The following is a 19,847-nucleotide window of genomic DNA, read 5'->3' as shown; positions in this document are numbered from 1 at the left end:
GCGAGTGTAAAAACAAAAGTTTCAGGAATGTCAGCCAAAAATAATAGTCTAGCACATAAATCCTTGTAAAAAAAACAAGACAGGAACATGGGAGAGCTTTTTAATGTCTGCTGTAATTCTCACCAGAACATGCTTCCCTCGGTTTTCTCTTTGTTGATCATGATCAGTTGCGTTGTGTGCACATCTTCTCTAAATATATTTTTACCTCTTAACCCATCATGTGTTGCCCTCACTGTTCACACAGTAAACATCACTGGTGACCTTTAGTTGAAAATAGAGATAAGTGTGTTTTTCCTTGGTAAATTAGAGATTAGCCCGAATGATTGAGAGGAAAGGAAATCAGTCGCAGCACTGATTACGGAAATTCCCTTTGGACTGTGTGTAAAGATCCTCAGAAATACTGTAAAGACAAAAATCGCCTCCCTGGCTCGCTCCACCTCTGAGGAGAACAAGCACATTGACGACTTTACCAATTAGAAGCCCAGTGACCAGCTCCACCTCGAGCTCACTCACTGGATGTGTGACTGCACCTATGTGTGTGTCCTCCATGATCCATTAATCACTGTGGGAACAAAACCTAAAAGGGACACGATCCATCTTCGTCGACGTCTCAAGGATCAGCTTTCACTTCACTAATGTCGCGTCCCTCGTGTTTGTCTTGCCGAAGCAAAAACAAGGCCAGGATATCTGCAAATAATAGAAATGGGTGATTACGTGAAGGAGAACTGCGCGGCAGTATTTCACGTCGACAGTCAGTCGTTTGTTCTCACTTCCCTTTAGTGTCTCTGTGGTCCAGTTTGTTTCTGTGACTGCTCCTGTCTCCATTGTGTCAGCGTTGTGATTGAAAGCAGTGTTTGGGCATGAACGCTTCTACTTTGGCTTTTTCCTGTTTTGCCCCCAGAACCCGACCCCCAGGGGGCCCCCTTGAAATGTATCGCACAGTTATGTTGCCCAAGAGAAAAAACATGGTTATGTGACCCACAATCCCCTTTGCTTTTCCTTCCCAACAGTAAGAATATACAGTGTGTGCCCTGTGGGTACACCTTTGAAAACAAAACAGACGATTTCCTGTTTTGCAAAGAGCGCAGTCCCAGGACGCACTGTTTTTAGAGGGAAGTTAACTCTGTGGATGATGTTTTGTGGCGAGTGTCTCCTGAAAGCAGACCAGACAGGATATATAGAGATGGACCAAATTAATCCAAGCTGGATCAGTCCGGAGTTCACTTTGTTTCCTCTTGAGGGACAAAAGCTTTATTCATCCTACTCATCCATCCAGTTTATTCACCTCTGAGTTTATGCTTGCAGCTGCTTATTTAGTGTTTATTTACATCTCAACAAACGGGAACTGTGGTAGACAGCAAACATTATTATAGACCCAGTTGAAACATGTGACGCTGTGTGTGTGGGTGCACGTGTGCATTCAACCTCGCACGCTTGTTTGTTGGGGGTTTGATCTACAGTGTGAAAGTACCGCTTCATTCTCCTTCATTAAACTTCTCTCACCAGTTTGTAACGTCTCTGTCTTAGTTACAAAGCTAGCTGGCTTCAAACCCAAACATTAAATGCAATAGATACATTAAATAAAGGCATAACATTTGGGTTTGGTGTTTGGTATGGACTCTACAATATGGTTTTTACTCACACAACAGACTACAGTAGGATAGCAATGACTTCACTTCACACACAAGCAAGTACACAAAGCCTTATATCACACTCCTCACACACACACACACACACACACACACACACACAAACATACACATTTTGTTTCAAACACAGAAATGTATCCCATGGATGCACCCGCTTTAAATTCTTTCATCGATATCTTTTTTTGTAGCACCGGCAAGGTACATGTTGTACTGTACGGAAATTCTTCATTCTTCGTCGTCTGAACTCGTCTTTCTCTGCTCAGCTTCTCCACATTTCTCTCCCCCTCTCTTTCTTTCTTTCTTCTTCTTACCCTGAGACAGGTGAGACAGCAATTAATTACTCTCTCCCTGCGCCGCAACGCTGCAGACAGTCATCCAGCGTTACTCATGGCCGGCACAGGCAGACAGGGAGGACAGGCCGGTGTAGATTTACTGGAAAGAGGGGGGAGGGGAGCAGATTGGTTCCCGTCCCACCCTTGGACCAGAGCAGGGACTAAAGATAGAAGCCGCTGGGGTAGTGCATGTGTTTTTCCCATGTTCTGCATATCTCCATCCACTTTTTTCTTGCCTTGGCAGCTCTCCGAGGCGAGTGGGGGATGAAATCTGTGGATCATTAAGCTGAAAACCCAAGGAGACGGTTCTCATCCTGAAGGTTAAAATGTTGAATAAACGCAGAAAGTTTTCTACCTTGATGGGCCCAGAGGCTCGACTGGCTGCTAAAACTGTCCTCGCAGATAGTGATGGTATGATGGCAGAGGTCTGGAATGAATGAGAGGGAAACTGATGTTGACTGATTTCTCAGAAAGTCGTCCTGAAGTTGCCAAGTTGTCCCTGGAGGTCGATGAGTCACTCTTGAATCTCTGAGAACTCACCTCGCTAGAGACGAAACACGCACGACTCCCAGAGCAAAATTTTAATGACCTGGGAAAAGTTTCCACTCGTCTCTCTTGTATCTGATGCCACCTGCCTGTGTGTGTGTGTGTGTGACTGTGTGTGTCTGTGTGTCTGTGTGTCTGTGTGTTTGTTCGTAGAGGACAGATGTCTGATCAGCTATCTCAGCGTCTCGGTGGCAGGCGGCCACCTCGCGCTCTGTCACGGTTCCTCGGGCTGTGGTCTGCTCTCAGATGGTGAGGAGAACACAGCCGTCTGTCGACAGCGCCCGTCAGCCAGGCAGCCACAAGCCGTCGCTTTGCTTTCTTTATCTTCCAAGACTGTAAAGACAGAGGAAAGGCTGGAACGAGAGGGAAACAGGGAGATTAACACACCTCGGAGAGAAGGGAAAAGCTGGATCCAAGGCTCAGGCCTTTTTATCTCCGCCTCTGTTCTCCTGTATAATTTAGCTGGTCCAGATTTAGGGCTTGGAAAAGACTGCGAGGGCGTTCCTCTGGCGGGTGGGGCTAAGTAGTGGGATAATAGTGGAGTGGTGTTTAACGTGGAGCTGCAGACAGAGAAATACCTTCGGTCCCTGGAGGGAGAGGTTGGGCTAGACTGGAGAGGAGGAGAGGTTAGGGCAGCTGTGCTCCAGATGTCAGACCAGCAGCTCCTCTAGAACTGGAGGGCCTGGTGGACTCGTGTGGGTATGTGTGTGTGTGTGAGTGTGTGGGTGTGTGTGGTGCTTCTGCCATATCCCACAATTGGGGGAACTTGTGTCTTGATTGGGGATGAATCAGAGACAGAATTTGTGTTTGTGCCCAATTCGGTTTCATTAAACCTTCATCCAGCCAAAATAGCTCTGGTGGTGTTTTAATGGGGTTAGGTGAAGGTTAGTGTATGTATCAGCTATAGTTAATGCTAGGGTTAGCCTCCAGGGTTAGTCACTGCCATATGTCCAAAGTACGCCCCGCACATGTATGCATCTGCACTAAATGTCTTTAACAGCCTGTGAGCAACACAAAACAAGTGTCACAGCCACCGCAGCCTAATCAAAACCAGCAGAGGCGGCTGTGAGTGGATTAGTCAAGCTGTTACTCCAGACGCAGACTTTGGAAAACAGACAATGTTATTGTGATCACATTACTAATTTATTTCCAAGTGCATGTTCAAACTCGGCTTGGATCAGCTTCCCTGCATTATTTATGTGTTTAGGTGATGGGATTTTCTTTATTTATGCCTTGTTGAGGATAATTAGACAAAAATGTTCACTCTGAGAAGCAGCGGCACAAGAAAATCAAACAAAATATCTGCTTGTGATGATGTAAAAGGGTTAGCAGATCTCTTTGAGCACCGATATCTAAACATTAATCGCAAAACTTTGGAAACTTGGTTGAGAAGTTGGCCACTGAAGCTAAACTCAGCCGAGCTTCTCTCGTCTGCAGATTCCTGACAACTGTCCTGAGAAAGAGACATTTAAGGATAAAATATATGCCGGCATTGCAGAATTCCCATCACTGCATGTCAGCTGTCGCCGGAGACACAGCAGAAGTTCTTCTCTCTGTGCAGAAATCTTGTCAATATGCAGCGTGTGACTTTTGCAGACCACAGCATTCCTCTCTGACCCTGTGTTGTGTTTTTCAATAGCTTTTTGCCCAGTTTAATTTAAGGTTCGCCCCGGAAAAACCACCGCTCCTTTTCGAGCGGGATTGTCTGGTCCCTCCATCCTAGAATACACACAATTGTTTACACGGCAGAGAGCTCACTAGTATGATTCAAATATTCTGGGCCCATTGTTTGGGGATGAACACGTAAACATGTTTGCCTGATGGTTTATAAAGTCCAGAATATGGTTAAACACTCGCTCAGACCTGTCAAAACAAAGACAAACATCTGTCTCCTTTTTCTTTCTCCTTAAATGTTGACCAATGGCTGGGTGGGGCTTTGTTTAAGATGTTTTCCCCCTTGAACCAGAGGAATTTTGCTCACAAAATAAGTTTCAACTTCTGAGAAAAGCCCTCTGTTGTATTAGTCTGTGTCCCAGAAGTCTCCATTTCCTGTCTGCAGGCTTCATAACTTCCTGTGAGCCTCTTTGTAACCATCCACTGGTTCATCCTACAAACAGTTTACTTAGAAGTGGATTGTCTGTTCCAGCATTCCAGACATTCAGCAGCAGTTGTAGATTTTTCATTCCTTAACTTTGACATATATACGTTACAGCGACATGTTTACCTCGTGACTGAGCTGATTCCTCCACAACTCGCTGACCCCAGCAGTCGCTGCTTTGTTCCAGTTCTCTAAACTCTCAGGGACAGATTTTCATATGTAGAGCAAAATGCAGAACAAATCTACTTTTACTTTTTGTTAGTTTATGTGTGTTTGTTTAGTTCCTGATTTAATAATTACACTTTCTTGTCGGTGAACTGTTCAAATAAACAAGAGTGTAAAAGATGCAGGTCCAGCTTTAGGTTTATTTAGGTTTGAAAAAATTAATAGAACCAAAATGTAATGGGTTCCTTCTCGGTTCATGTCCCATCCTTCTATCAAGTTTCTTAGAAGTCCTTTGAGTACTTTTTTGCGTACTCTTGCTCACAAACAAACTATTCACTCCTATTCCTAATTATTGAAAACCAGCTAATTATTTACCTCTATACTTCTTCTATAGTCACGTACATCGTCAGGCTTTTCTCATCTCAGCGGCTCCCCTTCCTCACGCAGGCCCTCCGCACTTCAAAGTGAAACAGAGTAGTATTTGTTGTTTATTTATTCAAGGATATATTATGTAAGAGTACATTTTCTTTGCAAACTCTTGACCCGAGGTTTGCAAACTGCATCCTCCTCTTCGGTGCTCTGAAATCTTGCCCCCGAGTAAACCTGACTGCTAATTTGCCTTTGAGAAGCACTCTGCGTTTTGTTGTGCATGCGAGCGGACACAACGCCAGAGCTGCGATGGTGAGGTACTTAAAGCGTATTAATGCTGACGGTAAAAAAAAAAGAAAAAGTGGTGAAAAAGTGTTTCTCCTCAGCAAATCTCTCGGCCCTTCTATCAGTGGAGTTGTCTGTGCTGCTTTTTACAGTTTGCAACCTGCAGCTTTTAATTTCCAGCGAACAGTGGCTCCTTTGACAGGTGTTGTGGCTGCGTGCGATGTGGGCCGCTGCCATCTGATCCAGCTGCTCTATTCAAGAGAGCTGCATCAGTCCTGTACATGCGAGTCTGCTCTGAAGTGCATTACTGAAGCGTAACATTTTGATGATGTTTTTTGAACCTGTGTCTTGTGCTGACGTGCAGAGGTGAAAGAGTACGAGCCGCCCTTCGGCAACCTGAGGGAGCACCCGTGTGTGGAGAGCATGAAGGACAGCGTTCTCCGTGACAGAGGACGACCTGAGATCCCCAACAGCTGGATCAACCACCCGGTAAGAGGCCCCAGCACCTACTGGACATGCAGTCTACAACAGAAACCGGCTCCATGTTTTAACTTAATGATCTCCTGTGGGATGAAGCGACTACTGACGATCTCAACGCTCTTTTAGTTTTTGAGTTTGATTATGAAAATATGTGGTTTTCATCGCAACCTAATTATGTACTAATGCTTTTTATCATTTGTCAGCTTTAGTAGCAACTATAAGCGCACATTAGCTGATGAGCTAAGAATACATAAGCAACAGACAGCAATTAGATAACCAACAAAATGCACCATATAATGCAAACCCATATAACTAGCATTAATATCGTTAATAAATTATTATCAGTGCAGCTCATATTTCCTAATCAGCAAATTTTTTTTTTTTTGTGGAATTTCTGCATTGAGAAACTCTCTCTACTGAATAATGTTTCCTATTCAAACAATGCAGAAATTAAATATTCAAAGTGATTTAATCATAAAGTCAAGAACAGGCCAGCTGTTAAATTAAAAATCTATTATTCTGTTGCATCATATTTATTTTTTTCATAAATGGCAAACATACTGGTCAACAGACAGAGATTTATAAACTCACATGAACGCTCAGTGATTCAGCCGCAGACTGTGTCAGGGTCCCTGACTGATCATACCTGTGCTCCACTGCTCCCCCTGCAGGGCATCCAGATCGTGTGCGCCTCCATCGAGGACTGCTGGGACCACGACCCAGAGGCCCGTCTGACAGCCCAGTGCGTGGCCGAGCGCTTCGACGAAATGGAGTACCTGGACAAGCTGTCGGACCGTTCCGACTCGGAGGAGAAGATCCCTGAGGAAATCTTTGTTGTGGATGAGAAGTAGAGTGCAGCAGAAACACCCCCGCCAGGAGGGGTGAGGAATTACAGCCAAGCAGCTGGGAGAGAGAGAGAGATCCCCAAGTGGACGCTTTGCCGTGGGTTCATTAGAGATCAGTGTCGGAGCAGCAAACCGGAACATCGTCGAGAGGAAAGTGAACTGTAACCACAGATAGGATTACTGCAGTATATTCATCAGGACCAACACAAACACCACAGACTTTATTTGTTTTCTTCTTCGTGCTTCAGAGACTGGGTCATAAACAAACAGGGAAATCACATTATTAAGCTTTTTTAACCAAATACTATTTGCACTTTATCAATATCTATGCACACCAAATGATATATATATATATATATATAAATATATATATATATGTATTCAGTGTTGTTCTTGTTTTGAAAATACATTTCAGGTGTAGGAATTAAAGGGATTCTTTGTATTTAGAGGGTAAAAGGGAAAAATACAAAAATATAAAGACCGGTTAATAACACTAATGATAAATATTGGATTTATTGGTTTGGTGGCTTCAGACAGATAATGATGGAAATCCCCCCAAAGCAAAGGTATAAAAAACCCATTCAAGAGAGTTTTCTACAGGGAAATCAAATCTCAATGACAGTGAAGTGTGTGTGTGTGTGTGTGTGTGTGTGTGTGTGTGTGTGTGTGTGTGTGTGTGTGTGTGTGTGTGTGTGTGTGTGTGTGTGTGTGTGTGTGTGTGTGTGTGTGAGAGAGAGAGACAATAAGGGACAGGGATACAGTATGTACAGTATAAAGGATTTTAAACTGCTTGCGGCCTATAAAATAACGCTGAACTTGTTTAAAGATATTTTTCAACAGAGAAGGGAACTCTGGTTTTGTTTTCAGGAAAAAAATAAAATAATATTTCTATAGAACTGTAAAGTCATCATTAAAAATGTTTAAGGTACTCGGAGTGTCCATTTGCTGTTTTCATTGTCCCTTTTGATTTCTCCCCCAGTAAAGATACATGAGATGAGTGGTTACAGCTTTTCATTCTACACTTTGATAGAAAGTCTGAGCTTCACAGACCAAAACAAAGTGATTTCAGCTCTGCTCCAACTGTTTCAACATGATGTTTGACTACACAACCTTTATTTTTACATTACCACTATATTCTCCTACAGGAGTGGAGACAAGTGCTATTCAGTTGGTTGCAATATGCAACTTCACCACTAGATGCCACTAAATCCTACAGATTGAACCTTTAATGTGATAAATCGGACACTTACATATTGTATGTACTGAAAATACTTATAATTATAATATGTATACATTGAGCTTAAGAGTATGTAATTCAATTTGTCACTAAAGGTTGACAAGGTTGATGTGACACGACTGTGCTGGTCCATCAGCTGCTGTCAGGCTTGGAACAGGGAGTCCGTGCTTCAGTCCCTGCACACTGTGACACAAACTTAAATCATATCAGCTTGTGAATGCTTACATACTTTACTTACAACACATATACATGTTCACAATTACATTTTCCATCTATTGTGCAAGATACTGTGCAAAAAAAAGAACATTATAGTGGAGCTGTATGAATGAGTGAATGTGGTTGTTGATAAGAAAGGTGCATGTTCAGAATATTCTGCTGTCAATTCATCAGTCTGTCTGTGTCTGTCTGTGTCTGTCTGTCTGTGTGTGTGTCTGTCTGTGTCTTGCAGGCTTTTATTCATGACTCTCTTATCTCTGCTGTTAAAACAACTCCTCCTTGCAACGAAAAACGTCTGCTCAGACTCAACTCTAAATCTGTTCCCACAGCATGAGAATCCCCAGGAAGACAATCCGGTGGTATGTATGTGTAAGTGGTCGTGTCAGTATGTGTGTGTGATATGTATGATTTAACTCTTTTGCAACTAACACTCATTTTTATCACGTCAGATTTGTCTCCGCTTAATTCTAAACACATAAACCTGCTGCCGTCGTGAGGCAGCAACACCGAAGATATACAAACGGTTAAAGAGATGCACTTGGGAACAATAGGAAAGTGATTTATCAGCTCCACGGTGCTGGGTTGTCATCTCACAAGGAGATATCCATTGCCCTTCCTACGCTTTACATGCTCTATTTACATAAACTATGCCACGGGCACTGTTAGTGTGGGTTGCTCTGCAGATGAATCAGACACTGCCGTGGGAGATAAAATACTGTCAATAAATTATTTATAATTTTTGCATTACAAATTGATTATTACAGAATAGTGAATAATAATGAATAGAACAGATTTATTATATGTTATTTTGTTTAATTAAGGGAACAGGGAAGCTCTTGCACATGTATTAAATTAATTCCCAGCAACACACATTGCCCTGGATGTGCCCACTGCTCTGCATTTTATATTTTGACCAGTAGAGGGCACACTGGTTATACTGATAATACAAACAAAGCCACCATTTGTACCATTTGCAGCCATGTAGGTTTCACTGCTAAGGTGCAATTTGCACCGAGATTACATATATTGTCTGAGGGTGAAAGAAATGGAAGCGGTGCAGAGGAAACAAAGGCGCTCGGCCTGAGATGTGACGGGTTTTTCCTTTTTCCAAGACTCGGTGGCACCAACCAATCACCAAAACACTGGGGTCATTTTCTCCCCTGGTGGAACCTGATTGCATTCAAACAGCTGCTGTTGGCAAGCATAACTCCCTCCATCTAATTCTTCCTCCCTCCCTCCTCATGTTGCTTCTCTCTCTTCCTTCTTTCCGCAGCACTTTCCCTCCGTCGGCTGTCACCGTGCATCAGAAGGTGTAAGCTCACAGCCACGTGTGTTCCGGCCTCCATTAGAACTGGTTAAAGCCCATTATCAGCTCCTCGATCCTGGTACTTTCCAACCCACTCCCTCCTTCTGAGGGGGCACCAGCAGACATTTGAGGCAAGCGCTCGCACGCGTACCCCCAGGTGGTCTCGGTAATCCAGAAGGAGATACTCCCCATGCCAAAGTCACTCATTGCGCCCCGCACGCTGGTTGCCATGGCGACGCTTCGTACATCAATCAAAGCTGCCGAGCGCTGCGTTGGTTGGCGAGGGCTATAAACAATATTTTAAGCTCCAGTAAAAAGATGACAAGGAAGACGAATTACTGCTCGCTGCGATATCCCCTCCTCTCCTAGCTCTACGGGTCTAGGAAACGTCAGAGGCCATTCCCCCCCACCACCACCACCGGCCCTGGCGTTTGTAGATCCCGTCTTTTTTCCTCATTCCAAATACCCATTTGATTTAGATGTTCACTTGACGTATCACAAAGCAGCACTGTTGCTGGCAGCAGCAGCAGGAGTCACGTTACTGTAGAAAGAGTCACAGTCGCGTGCAGCAGTTGTCCAGAGGATGATGGGCCTGTTAGGACACGAGCAGCAGGCAGTCCAGGCCCAGCGATGGACAGATGAGACCACTGGTGTATTAGGAGCCATTACTCCCGCTGTCCTCTCAGACGTTTCTGTCTCACAGCACAAAACATGATAGTTCCGATATTTCTTTAATTTCCTTTCGCCTGAGCGAACTGTTGTGTCTCGGCTAGAAAGCAGCTCGATAGAAAAGGAAAAAGCAGCCCATCAAACACAGCTGTGTCAGAGATGGAAGTGGGCTATGTTAGATCTGACAGCGTTAGTCTTGGAGGATACATTGACATTCTTGTTTGCTCACATTTAACAAGACCAGCGCTCGACACTTATATCGCAATTTCCCCTTCAACAAAAGCTGGGATGATTTGATCATTGGAGCCGACAAGGACGATGCCAGTCCACTTAATTTCCTGCATCAATCATCCTCTAGTTGCTTGTGGGGTGTGATGATGATTCGGGACTAATTCGCCTCAGTATATCCTTTAATCCATGCTCCATATTAATGTGTCTATTTAGTAATAATTTGCTGATTGCTGTCCTGTTCCAGTTAATGTTCCATAAGAGACAGCCACGGTCCTGCTGTGACAATAATAATCTACTGCATCACAGTTAAAACCTGTCGGCACTTTGCAGTCAACTCATTATTAAATTACGCATTTCCTCAAAGAAGTGAGAACAAATAAATAAGACATATCCCTGACGTTCCTGTTGATGTCAGAGTGGAAACTTCCATCTGCAGCTGGATTATTAAACTTCCTGAGGGAGAGGCCCCAGGTGAATCTGCAGCCTCCTCCATCATCCTCAACGTGGGCATTTCTCAGGGTTGTGTCCTCAGCGCACTCCTGTTCACAAACAACAGTGAGACAGTCAACATAGGGAAGATGAGGACACAAAGCTCTTTCTCAGCATCAAAAATAGTACAGATGATCTTGGGACAATAGAAGACAACAGTGGGGTGGACATCTGTCCACACAGTGATGAGGAGTCAGTGTCAGTATCGCCAAGGTCCTCTCTTGGTCACTATCTCTCTTCATACAGCTCCAGATCACCAAAGAGAGGTGGTACGTCACTGGCACCAGACTCCAGGTTGTGAAGGACAACTTTCATACAGCTTTACCTGTGAAAGTCACACAGCATCATCAAGGACTGAAGCCACCCGGCACGCAGACTGTTCTCCTTGTTACTGTCCGGCAGGCGATGCAGTAAAAATGGCTGTTGAACCAACAGTCAGGTCATCGTGCTTTTCAACTCATATCTAAATATTCCACATCGCAAATCTGCTTTTGCCTGCTTGTCTGCACTGTCAACGTTCACTGCACTACTTGCATAACAAAAGATGCAACCAAGCAACAAAGACTGCTGCTGTTGAGCCAGGATTTCTTAATTCCCCATGTTTAATAATGTCATATATATATATATATATATATATATTTGTCACTTTTACTTAAGATAATTATTTATTCTGAAATAATTTAAAAGATCAAAAGGTTTGTTTTACCTCTTTAAGCCCGTTCTTTGTCTGGAAAAACATCTTGAATGTTGTAAACAACAGTTGGAATCCTTCTTTGACATAGATATTATTGTGTTGATGGCCTCAACACACCCTCATTGTATTGTTAGTGTGTTTAAGAATGTATTTTTAAATGCATTGGATCATGGTGATGAGTTATGTGATGCCCATCATTGAAAAGCCTACAGACATTTGGCTCTCTCTCCCTCCTCCTCCCTGCTTCTGTCCTTTCCTCACCTTCTCCACTCATCCTGCGGCTCCTCTCCCCCCCCCTCCACATCTCTTGCTTATTCACTGGAGAGGTCAGCTAAGTTTAACTTTATTTGGGAGGTGTGAATCGTGTTCGGTCAGATGACCGATCGAGGGCGACCAGGAGGAGAATCGATTGGACACAGGCTAAGCACAGAGATGCATAGTCCTGACGGAGGGGCCACTTTGATATTGAACGGCCTTCTCCGATTGCTGCTTGTTCAGAAAATACACCAGAGCAGCCTCTAATTTCATGCATTTCATGCTCATCAATTTGGGGATCGAATAAGAAGAAAAGTTAACAGCATCCATAAAATCGTTCCTTACATGTAAGATCATACAAACAAAAAGCAAAGCACTTTATCACCACATTGAGTTCAGATACAAATACAATGTAAACAGAAATATTATACAAACACACCAAACACAGGCAAAATGTCCAGTCTGTGATATAGTTGAACCTCAGGGAATATTTGTTACCGTTCAGTAACTGAGTAAAGATTTATTTGAATGAGGAAAATCAGTATAATCATCCAGTTCATGGATATAATCATTGTATACATGTCCTATTTCATGTGTTAAAGGAAGTGAGAAAAAACCTCCTGGATCCACCCCTGAATCAGATCTGCACCATAATTTAACCACTACTTCCCTGACTGATAGTCTAAGTTTCGTGATAATACGTCCTCTAGTTTTTGCGTAATCCTGCTCACTAACAAACAAACGCAGATGGAAACATAACCTCATGTGCGAGGGTGTGAAAAAATAGCTCAATTCTTACACAGGAGTCTTCACACATACATTGATCTCTGGAGGAAATTTGAAGGAATTGCACAGACACGCTTTGTGAGTTTTGTGTCACATGATGTATAAAATCATTTTGCTGCCATGGGGGTTTCAGCTGTGATTAAAGCCACGTCACATAAATCTGTTGTCTCCCGAACAGAAACAGGCCAGGCCACTCAGGAAAGTAAAGACAGGGTCATTTGTCAAGCCGAGGCAGCTGGGAAATAGCGAGGCATGCTTCAATTTCCAACACGTGAGCCATATATTCCGAGCCTCCCCCCCCCTGGTGATCATGTCAGACGAGTTCAACTGGGTTCTTCACACTGATTTTCTCACATGTGAACGGCAAGCCCACCTCTAAAGACATCACACAGGGGCTGCAACCAAAGCCAGAGAAATGTGTACAATGCAGCTGTAATTCTGAAGAGGTAGATATCTACAGTTGATATCTCTGTTGAGCTCAGGTTAGTGCCTCACTCCTCCTTATTCCCCCCTCCATCGCTCCCTGTTCACTCGCTCTATCAATCATAACTTTCTTATAAAGTTTTCATGCAGCGTGCCAATAGGATTTGAAGAATTACCTCAGGCACTTGAAGCCGTGTCGACGGGTCAGAATCAATGTTGATGAATGTGGTGAAAGTTTACAGCGCGTCTTTCTCTGCTGATACATTTTAGAAGATGTTCTCAGAAAAAAAGAGGATAAACTAAAGGTTGTGCTTCTTTATTTGTGTGTTTAACTTCATCGCCAGCATCGCGGCTGCGGCCACATCGTGGATCGTAGATCGTGGTGGCAGCTCATCATGGATATTTTAGATTCACAATGTGTCTACTCATATATACAACTATTGTTGGCAGTATTATACAAATAAGTTGTGATTAATTTATTGATTGAAAAAGTTTTTATTCAATTGCATTCTCATGGTGTAATTACTGTGATTGAAAAATGCAATGAAAAACGATAGATTCGGCAACTGTGCTATTATTGAAAAATGTGATTCCGACTTAAATAAAGAAATACAGATCCGACTTTCATCAAAAACATATTTGCTTTTTATTTAAGCTGTCAAAATTCAGAGCTTTCATTGACGCCATTATTGCATTGATTGCTTTGTTCCCAGTCGTGGTAGACAAAAGCAATTTATAAGGAATAGATATCGTCGATGAATGGGACGGATTGTAAAATGAATTGCCCATAATAAAGTTTTCTGAATCTGAATCTGAATCAATCAAAGCAGTTATAGTGTCGGTAGCTCGCATTATTTTAGAGAGAAATAACTTTTCATACGCTTTGGAAAATGACAGATGAATGCAAGAGCGTCCTGAGGCAGAAGCAGCCTCCTTGTGAATTGAGCAAAAGCCCTGTGATCTCCAGGATGATAGATCACACCACATTGTTACAAAATACTGCAGCTTATCGCACTATTTCATATTTTATCACAACAAGTCGCTTTTTCTTTAAAGCAGGAGTCTGGGCTTGTCTGCTCCGTGGTGCTTATTAAAAGCTAAGCAATGTGATATGGATAATCGCAGAGGCTCAAGATTGACAGGCCTATCGTTTAAAATGAACCTCGAAGCCAATCCCACGCCAGCACACCTTCCATCAAAGTCGAGATGGAGATGTTGTTTGGTTGTAGAATATCATCTAAATGCATAGCCTGGGACTGAGGGGGTCATGTTCACATCTAGTGGATTTAACTGTCTCTCTGTGCCCCATTGACTGCTGGAGAAATGAACCATGCTCAGTGTAATGGTGTGTCACTGATGAGGCAGCACAGTAACCCCTGAGACGAGAGGCCTCCACGTCATCAAAAACAAAACAGCTCAGGTCCTTTACTTGTGCATTTATGTTATTAGTTTCATCCTTCGACGTATCATTAAGACTGTTGTCATAGAAACCTCTTCCTCGCTTTTCACAATCAAATAATGACTTCTTTTTAACGAGATGAGAAACTTGACCCTGAGCCAATTATCATGATGCTGAACGGAGTAAAACCAGGCTCTCTAACTCTCTGCTGGCTTCAGGTAAATAAAAGGTTCATAACAGTTGGACTTCTCACCTTGTCGGGATGCTGAATGGTTTAAGTGCTCTCATTTCTGTGAATGATTGTGGCGCTGTGATGTGATGTATGCATCGGTGATCCCCCCGACTCCAGCTCATCATCCTGTTAGCCTGGGTCACACACAGCCAGACTCTGTGGAGCCTGTAAATCTCGCTCCTCTCACAATGAGCGAACCTGTTCTCTTCTCATTTGTTAAAGGATATATATAAGTGTTACAGCTGTAGTGCTGTCTTGTGTGTCTCTCTTTCGTTTTCTCCAGGTTGCACCCTGCCCATGCATGGTATATAAAAACTGGAACCACCACCTGGATCCACATTCCTGACTTATCTCACCCTTTTAGACCTGGAGGAGCGTTTCAGTGGTGCCAGTGGGCCTGTTGCAGCCAAAGGAACTGTATGTGTGCACAAAGACCTGCAGTCAGTACGTGATTATGACTCCTGACAAAGAGGAAGACATTAATTGGTTTTTTTTGGCCTGAACTGATCTATTCTGTTCCCTTTGTTTCCATTTTAGATCAATCTTCCTCCTCTGTGAAGCCCACTTCCTGTTGTCATTATTTTCGGTTTGAACGTGGAGTGAATTTCACAGGTCGAAGTTGAATTCCACGTGAAGCCACATTGATTTTGCTTTGCAACAGGAAGCGTTAATAAATTCTCGATTTGTCCGCATATCAGTTTTCCACATCTCTCTTTTTCTTTTCATTTTGAATTACATCATTTTGTTACTCCCCTCACCCCCTAAATGTTCAGGGACATAACACATAGATGTATGAATTTCCTGTCTATTGTGCTGTGCAGGAAGATGATGCATTATGCAATAGGTGAAGAGCAATGCCAAGTAAATCAATGTCTCAATTTTCCTTTTCTGTGTGTAGTTAGGAAGACAGAGAGCTGATGAATCAAAGACTCAACATAGGTGTGCAAATGTATTTGACACTGTGCGTTGTCCCAGAGATGGATTGGCAATCAATCTACTGTGCTTTTCTGCCTTCCTCTCATTGCATTGTGGGGAAAGAAGCCAAGCCTGCATACCACTGACTGTCAATAGGAATCAGTGGGTATGGATGATATGTAGGCCTAAAATTCTCATTTGTGAAAAATCCCAGTTTCGATTGTGATGCGGAAGTGTGCTGCAACAATGTCAGGACTCTGAGAACACGATGTGCCGGCTCCCCAGACATCCCTCGCACTGCACGATGTCTCTGCCATAAAAAAACACAATACACAACATCAGATGCCTTCCTACTGTGCACCTCACATTCCATCTGTATTGGATTGGATGTTTCTTTTAAAAGTATGCGGCAACGTCACTTTCATCAGAGACAGCATATTCATGGAGGATTCTCTGCTTTGTCCCATATGCTTATATAACGCTGTGCACAATTGATTGAGAGATTTGAGATTATTACACATCATGTGGCAAATTGCCGAATCCAGTCCGTTCTGCAGCGAGATGATACCGTAGCTGTTTTTAGCTCTGAGGCTTTGCAGGCTGCACCATATTTCAGATATCAATTGATGCAAAAAGTGCAAAAAAAATGGGCATAATGATAATCATTTTCCTGACCAGTTATGACACCTCTCACTTTCTGGCTCTCTTGTACATGCACTCAAAGCAGAGAGCCAATGACAGAGAGAAAGGTGCAAAGAGGGCCTCATGTCAGGCATTTGAAGCTATTTTTTGCATGACTGGCCTTTGGCAAAGGAAAGAAGTGCACACATCCAAGATTGCCAAGTGTAAACTAAGTCTTAAATGTCCTTTGGAGAAGAAAAAAAAGTCAAAAAGAAAGACAAAGCAAATAAAAACATTCAAGTCTGCCCCTAGAGATGGAAGAAGAGCAAAGCTGCCCTGCCTGGCAACTGCATTTTGGCTGGCTTTTATCTGTGCTTGGCCTTTTGACAATAGATGCAATTGAAGTAATCTTACAGTCTGTATTTCTATTTGTCTTAAAGGTCATCCATTAAAGAATTGGAGGTCCAGGGGAAAAGGTGAAGCAGTGGCATGTTCATCATAGCATCGGTAGGCCTTGATGAATGATTAAGGAGTTGGGTGCACATGTGCGTGTGCGAATACTTAAATTTGTGTACTTGTGCGTGCATAAAAATGCAACCATCAGTATCATGGGCTCATGTGGGTGCGTTCTGTGAGGTTGTGCACAAATTATTTTTTTGGCAATGAGCTTTCAACACATTCCTGCAATGCTGCCTGTCGGGGCTTTGGTCTCTGATCTCTTCATGAACTCAGAAGTCTTATCCACTTCTGCCACTCCATCTTCTCTCCATGATGACCCCCATCAATTTTCATAATCATCCTTTTACTCTTCTTTATTATCTGCCTTCCATCTCCCCGTCTCTCAAATGCTGTATTCTCTTCTCCCTCTTATCTTCCTCCTCGTCTCCTCAGAAGATAGCCCCGATCCAGAGCTGGGCTATAAGATGCCTCAAACTTCTGTCCAATTCCTCTACATGAATATTTCACTTATATTCCTTCCTCTAAATCACAATCCTATGGCTGACAGGGAAGCTGTAAACACTGTTGAAGCAGAGTGAGGCTGTGAAAGTGTCCTCATAGTGGATATAATCAACAACTGGCTTTATATTGCAAACAGAAAAAAGTACACTTTGTTAAACATAAGCAGCTTTTGCCCAAGCATCCAGCATCTGTTTATACATGTCTGAGAAATTGCACAATGCAGTAGGTGTTGAAATCAAACTGTAAATTCCTCATTGAATTTATAATGATGTCTTGGAGGTCAGTGATTGAACTATAATGCTGTTTGTGCAGAAACAGGCTCCAGGGGTTACCTCAGAGCAGCAGGTACGATTTACATAAAGCAGCATTATGTGCAACAAATGCGAGCAGAGACAGTGACTTCAGGATAAATTTGTTTCCCTATATGATGCAGTACAGAAGAGAAATGCTGGACTATTTTTCTTCTTCCTTAGGGACTGAATCACATCTCAGATAAATCAATAACACTCCCTGCCACTGTCTCTGGGTTCTATGAAAAAGTGCAAGCGCAAAATGAATGCATGTGATCAATCAAAAACAAGAAAAAACGTTGAAGATTCTTTATAAATGTGCGAAAAAGAAAAAGGTGTCTTATTCTGACACTGGCTTTCAAGGTTCTGGAAAGAGGGGGTGAGTTGTGAAAAGTACATCCCAAGTTTAAGCGGATGATGAATGCTGTGCTCTTGTTTTTGCTGGGGGACATAATAATGATGAAACACATCAATCTTTATTACCACTCCACCACCCAGTCCAGAACTACCAAGGGCAACAGAAAATATTGCACTCCCAGATAACATATATAAGGGAGCGCAATACACATTCAAATACAAAATAAATTTGAAGACACATTGCGCTGCAAAAAGTACCAACACATGCAAATACAGCAACACACTGCAAACTGTTGTATTTCAATGATTTGTGAGGTTCCATCACCACTGACAAGTAGCAGACTTCAATAACTACACAAGGAATTTAACTACAGACAGGTTCATCACTTCTTCAGGGCCTCTGCAAACATTTCCGTCATAATTTTGTTACTATTTGCAGCACGTTTTTGTATTTGTGTACATTTTGACTTTTTGCAGCTTAGTGTCGTCAAATTGATGAGAATTTTTCTGTATTTGCTCATGTTGTGACTTTTTGCAGTGCATTTCTGTATGTGCATGTTTCAAGTTTTTGCAGCACTTCTCATCAAACTGAAGTAGATGTTTTGTCGTGAGTTTGGTCGTGTTGTGACTTTTTTGCAGCACGTTTCTGTATTTGCATGTGTTGTGACTCTTTGCAGAGCACGTGTTGTCAAATTGATGAAGTTGCTGGTTTAATTTGCATGTGTATTCTCAATTTGCATGTGTTTTTCTGTATTTACAGTGCATCGTGCTCTCTCGGCCTCTGCATATCTGTCTTCACAGAGCCTCCTGTAGCTTCTGGCTACCACCTCTTGCTTTGAATCTTCGAACATGACCTCGTCTTTGTTAATCTCTCTGAAGAATCACTAATTCTGCTCGACAGACAACTTTAAGTTGAGCAATAACTAGCGAGCATGACTCCACTTCACACACAACAGGGGGAGGTTTCTAATTGCAACCAGGAACAGCCGCAAACACTTGGTTTGTTTCGATTGGTGGGCTAGTCTGTCTTTCGAGTGGGTACGCGATTCCGATTGGCTCGGAGACGCAAAGTCCCGCCTTCGCGTACCTGTCGGCGCGTGAGTGGCCGAGACCGCTTCCTGACGCGTCGCCCAACCCCAGAAGTCCCGCCCCCTTTCCGCCGGTTCAGTCGTGAAGCAGATTGACTGTTGCGGGCTCGATGTGGCGCATGAGCGTGCGTGACGGGACGTAACGGCGATCTCTCGGTGGAACGACACTGAATTCAAACCCGCACTCTCGGTTATATATGACCAGCGGGCCTCGGTAGGTCGGATACCGGAGGAGAGCGGGATCGACGTCGGGGGAGTTTACGGCAGCACGGACCGGGAGCGTGGCAGCAGCAGGAGAGACGCTCGAGCAAAAAAAAAAAAAAAAAAAACCCGTCACCGCGCGCAGAAATGGCGGAGCACCACGCAGCCAGCGACGGAAAACACAAAGCGTCCGCCAACGCCGGGGGCTCGCTGCACGGGAACAGCCGAGCCGTAGCCGCGGGTGGAGCAGCGGGCAAGGGAGGCCTGTCCGGCGGACTGACACAGCCGGCGGGGTGGCAGTCCCTGCTCTCCTTCAGCATTCTCTTCCTGGCCTGCCTGGCGGGATTCAGCTCCCGACTTTTCGCCGTGATCCGGTTCGAGAGCATCATCCACGAGTTTGACCCATGGTAAGCTAGCTAACGTCCGCCAGGGCCGGGGTGGGTTACCCCTCCTCCCGGTAACAGCCGCTCATAGAGATCCAGGTCTGAGTGGCCCCCGGGCGGTGTCGGTTTTTCTTTCTTTTTTTTTTGTTGATTAGATTAAAATTAAACCCAGTTTATAATAAAATCCACTGTTTTATCTTAGTATGTAGAAGTCGGTTCTGTTTCGATCGTACACGCATGTTCTGGTAAACCGTATGTTCGCTCCTCATGCGGAACAGTTTCTCCACAATGAACAAGGACGGGCTCTCATCGGGACAATCCGTGTG

General features: G+C 43.5%; 2 protein-coding genes and 1 long non-coding RNA gene across 5 annotated transcripts in view; 2 read left to right on the top strand and 1 right to left on the bottom strand.

The window, feature by feature from the left end:
- The window catches only part of LOC109639132 (TGF-beta receptor type-2-like), a 28,618-nt gene extending 20,921 nt beyond the window's left edge, over window positions 1-7,697 (top strand). For all 3 annotated transcript variants that reach the window (XM_069516824.1, XM_069516823.1, XM_069516822.1), the window contains 2 exons: window positions 5,809-5,933; window positions 6,596-7,697. In XM_069516824.1, the coding sequence (XP_069372925.1) occupies window positions 5,809-5,933; window positions 6,596-6,775 (305 nt within the window). In that variant the 3' untranslated portion in view covers window positions 6,776-7,697. The remainder of the gene's footprint in view (window positions 1-5,808; window positions 5,934-6,595) is intronic.
- On the bottom strand, window positions 87-2,696 carry LOC138405948 (uncharacterized). The gene is made up of 2 exons (XR_011239611.1): window positions 1,801-2,696; window positions 87-687 (listed from the first exon to the last, which is right to left on the bottom strand). It is a non-coding gene; the product is annotated as an uncharacterized lncRNA (long non-coding RNA).
- Window positions 7,698-18,973: 11,276 nt separating the features above from the next.
- The window catches only part of stt3b (STT3 oligosaccharyltransferase complex catalytic subunit B), a 61,776-nt gene continuing 60,902 nt past the window's right edge, over window positions 18,974-19,847 (top strand). Inside the window, exon 1 of the mRNA XM_020102484.2 lies at window positions 18,974-19,545. Coding sequence (XP_019958043.1) covers window positions 19,286-19,545 — 260 coding nt within the window. The 5' untranslated portion in view covers window positions 18,974-19,285. The remainder of the gene's footprint in view (window positions 19,546-19,847) is intronic.

Source organism: Paralichthys olivaceus, chromosome 20 (genome assembly GCF_024713975.1).
Source record: "Paralichthys olivaceus isolate ysfri-2021 chromosome 20, ASM2471397v2, whole genome shotgun sequence".
NCBI lineage: Eukaryota > Metazoa > Chordata > Actinopteri > Pleuronectiformes > Paralichthyidae > Paralichthys > Paralichthys olivaceus.
Note: the sequence above shows the minus strand (reverse complement) of the source record. Positions and strands in the feature narration are given on the sequence as shown.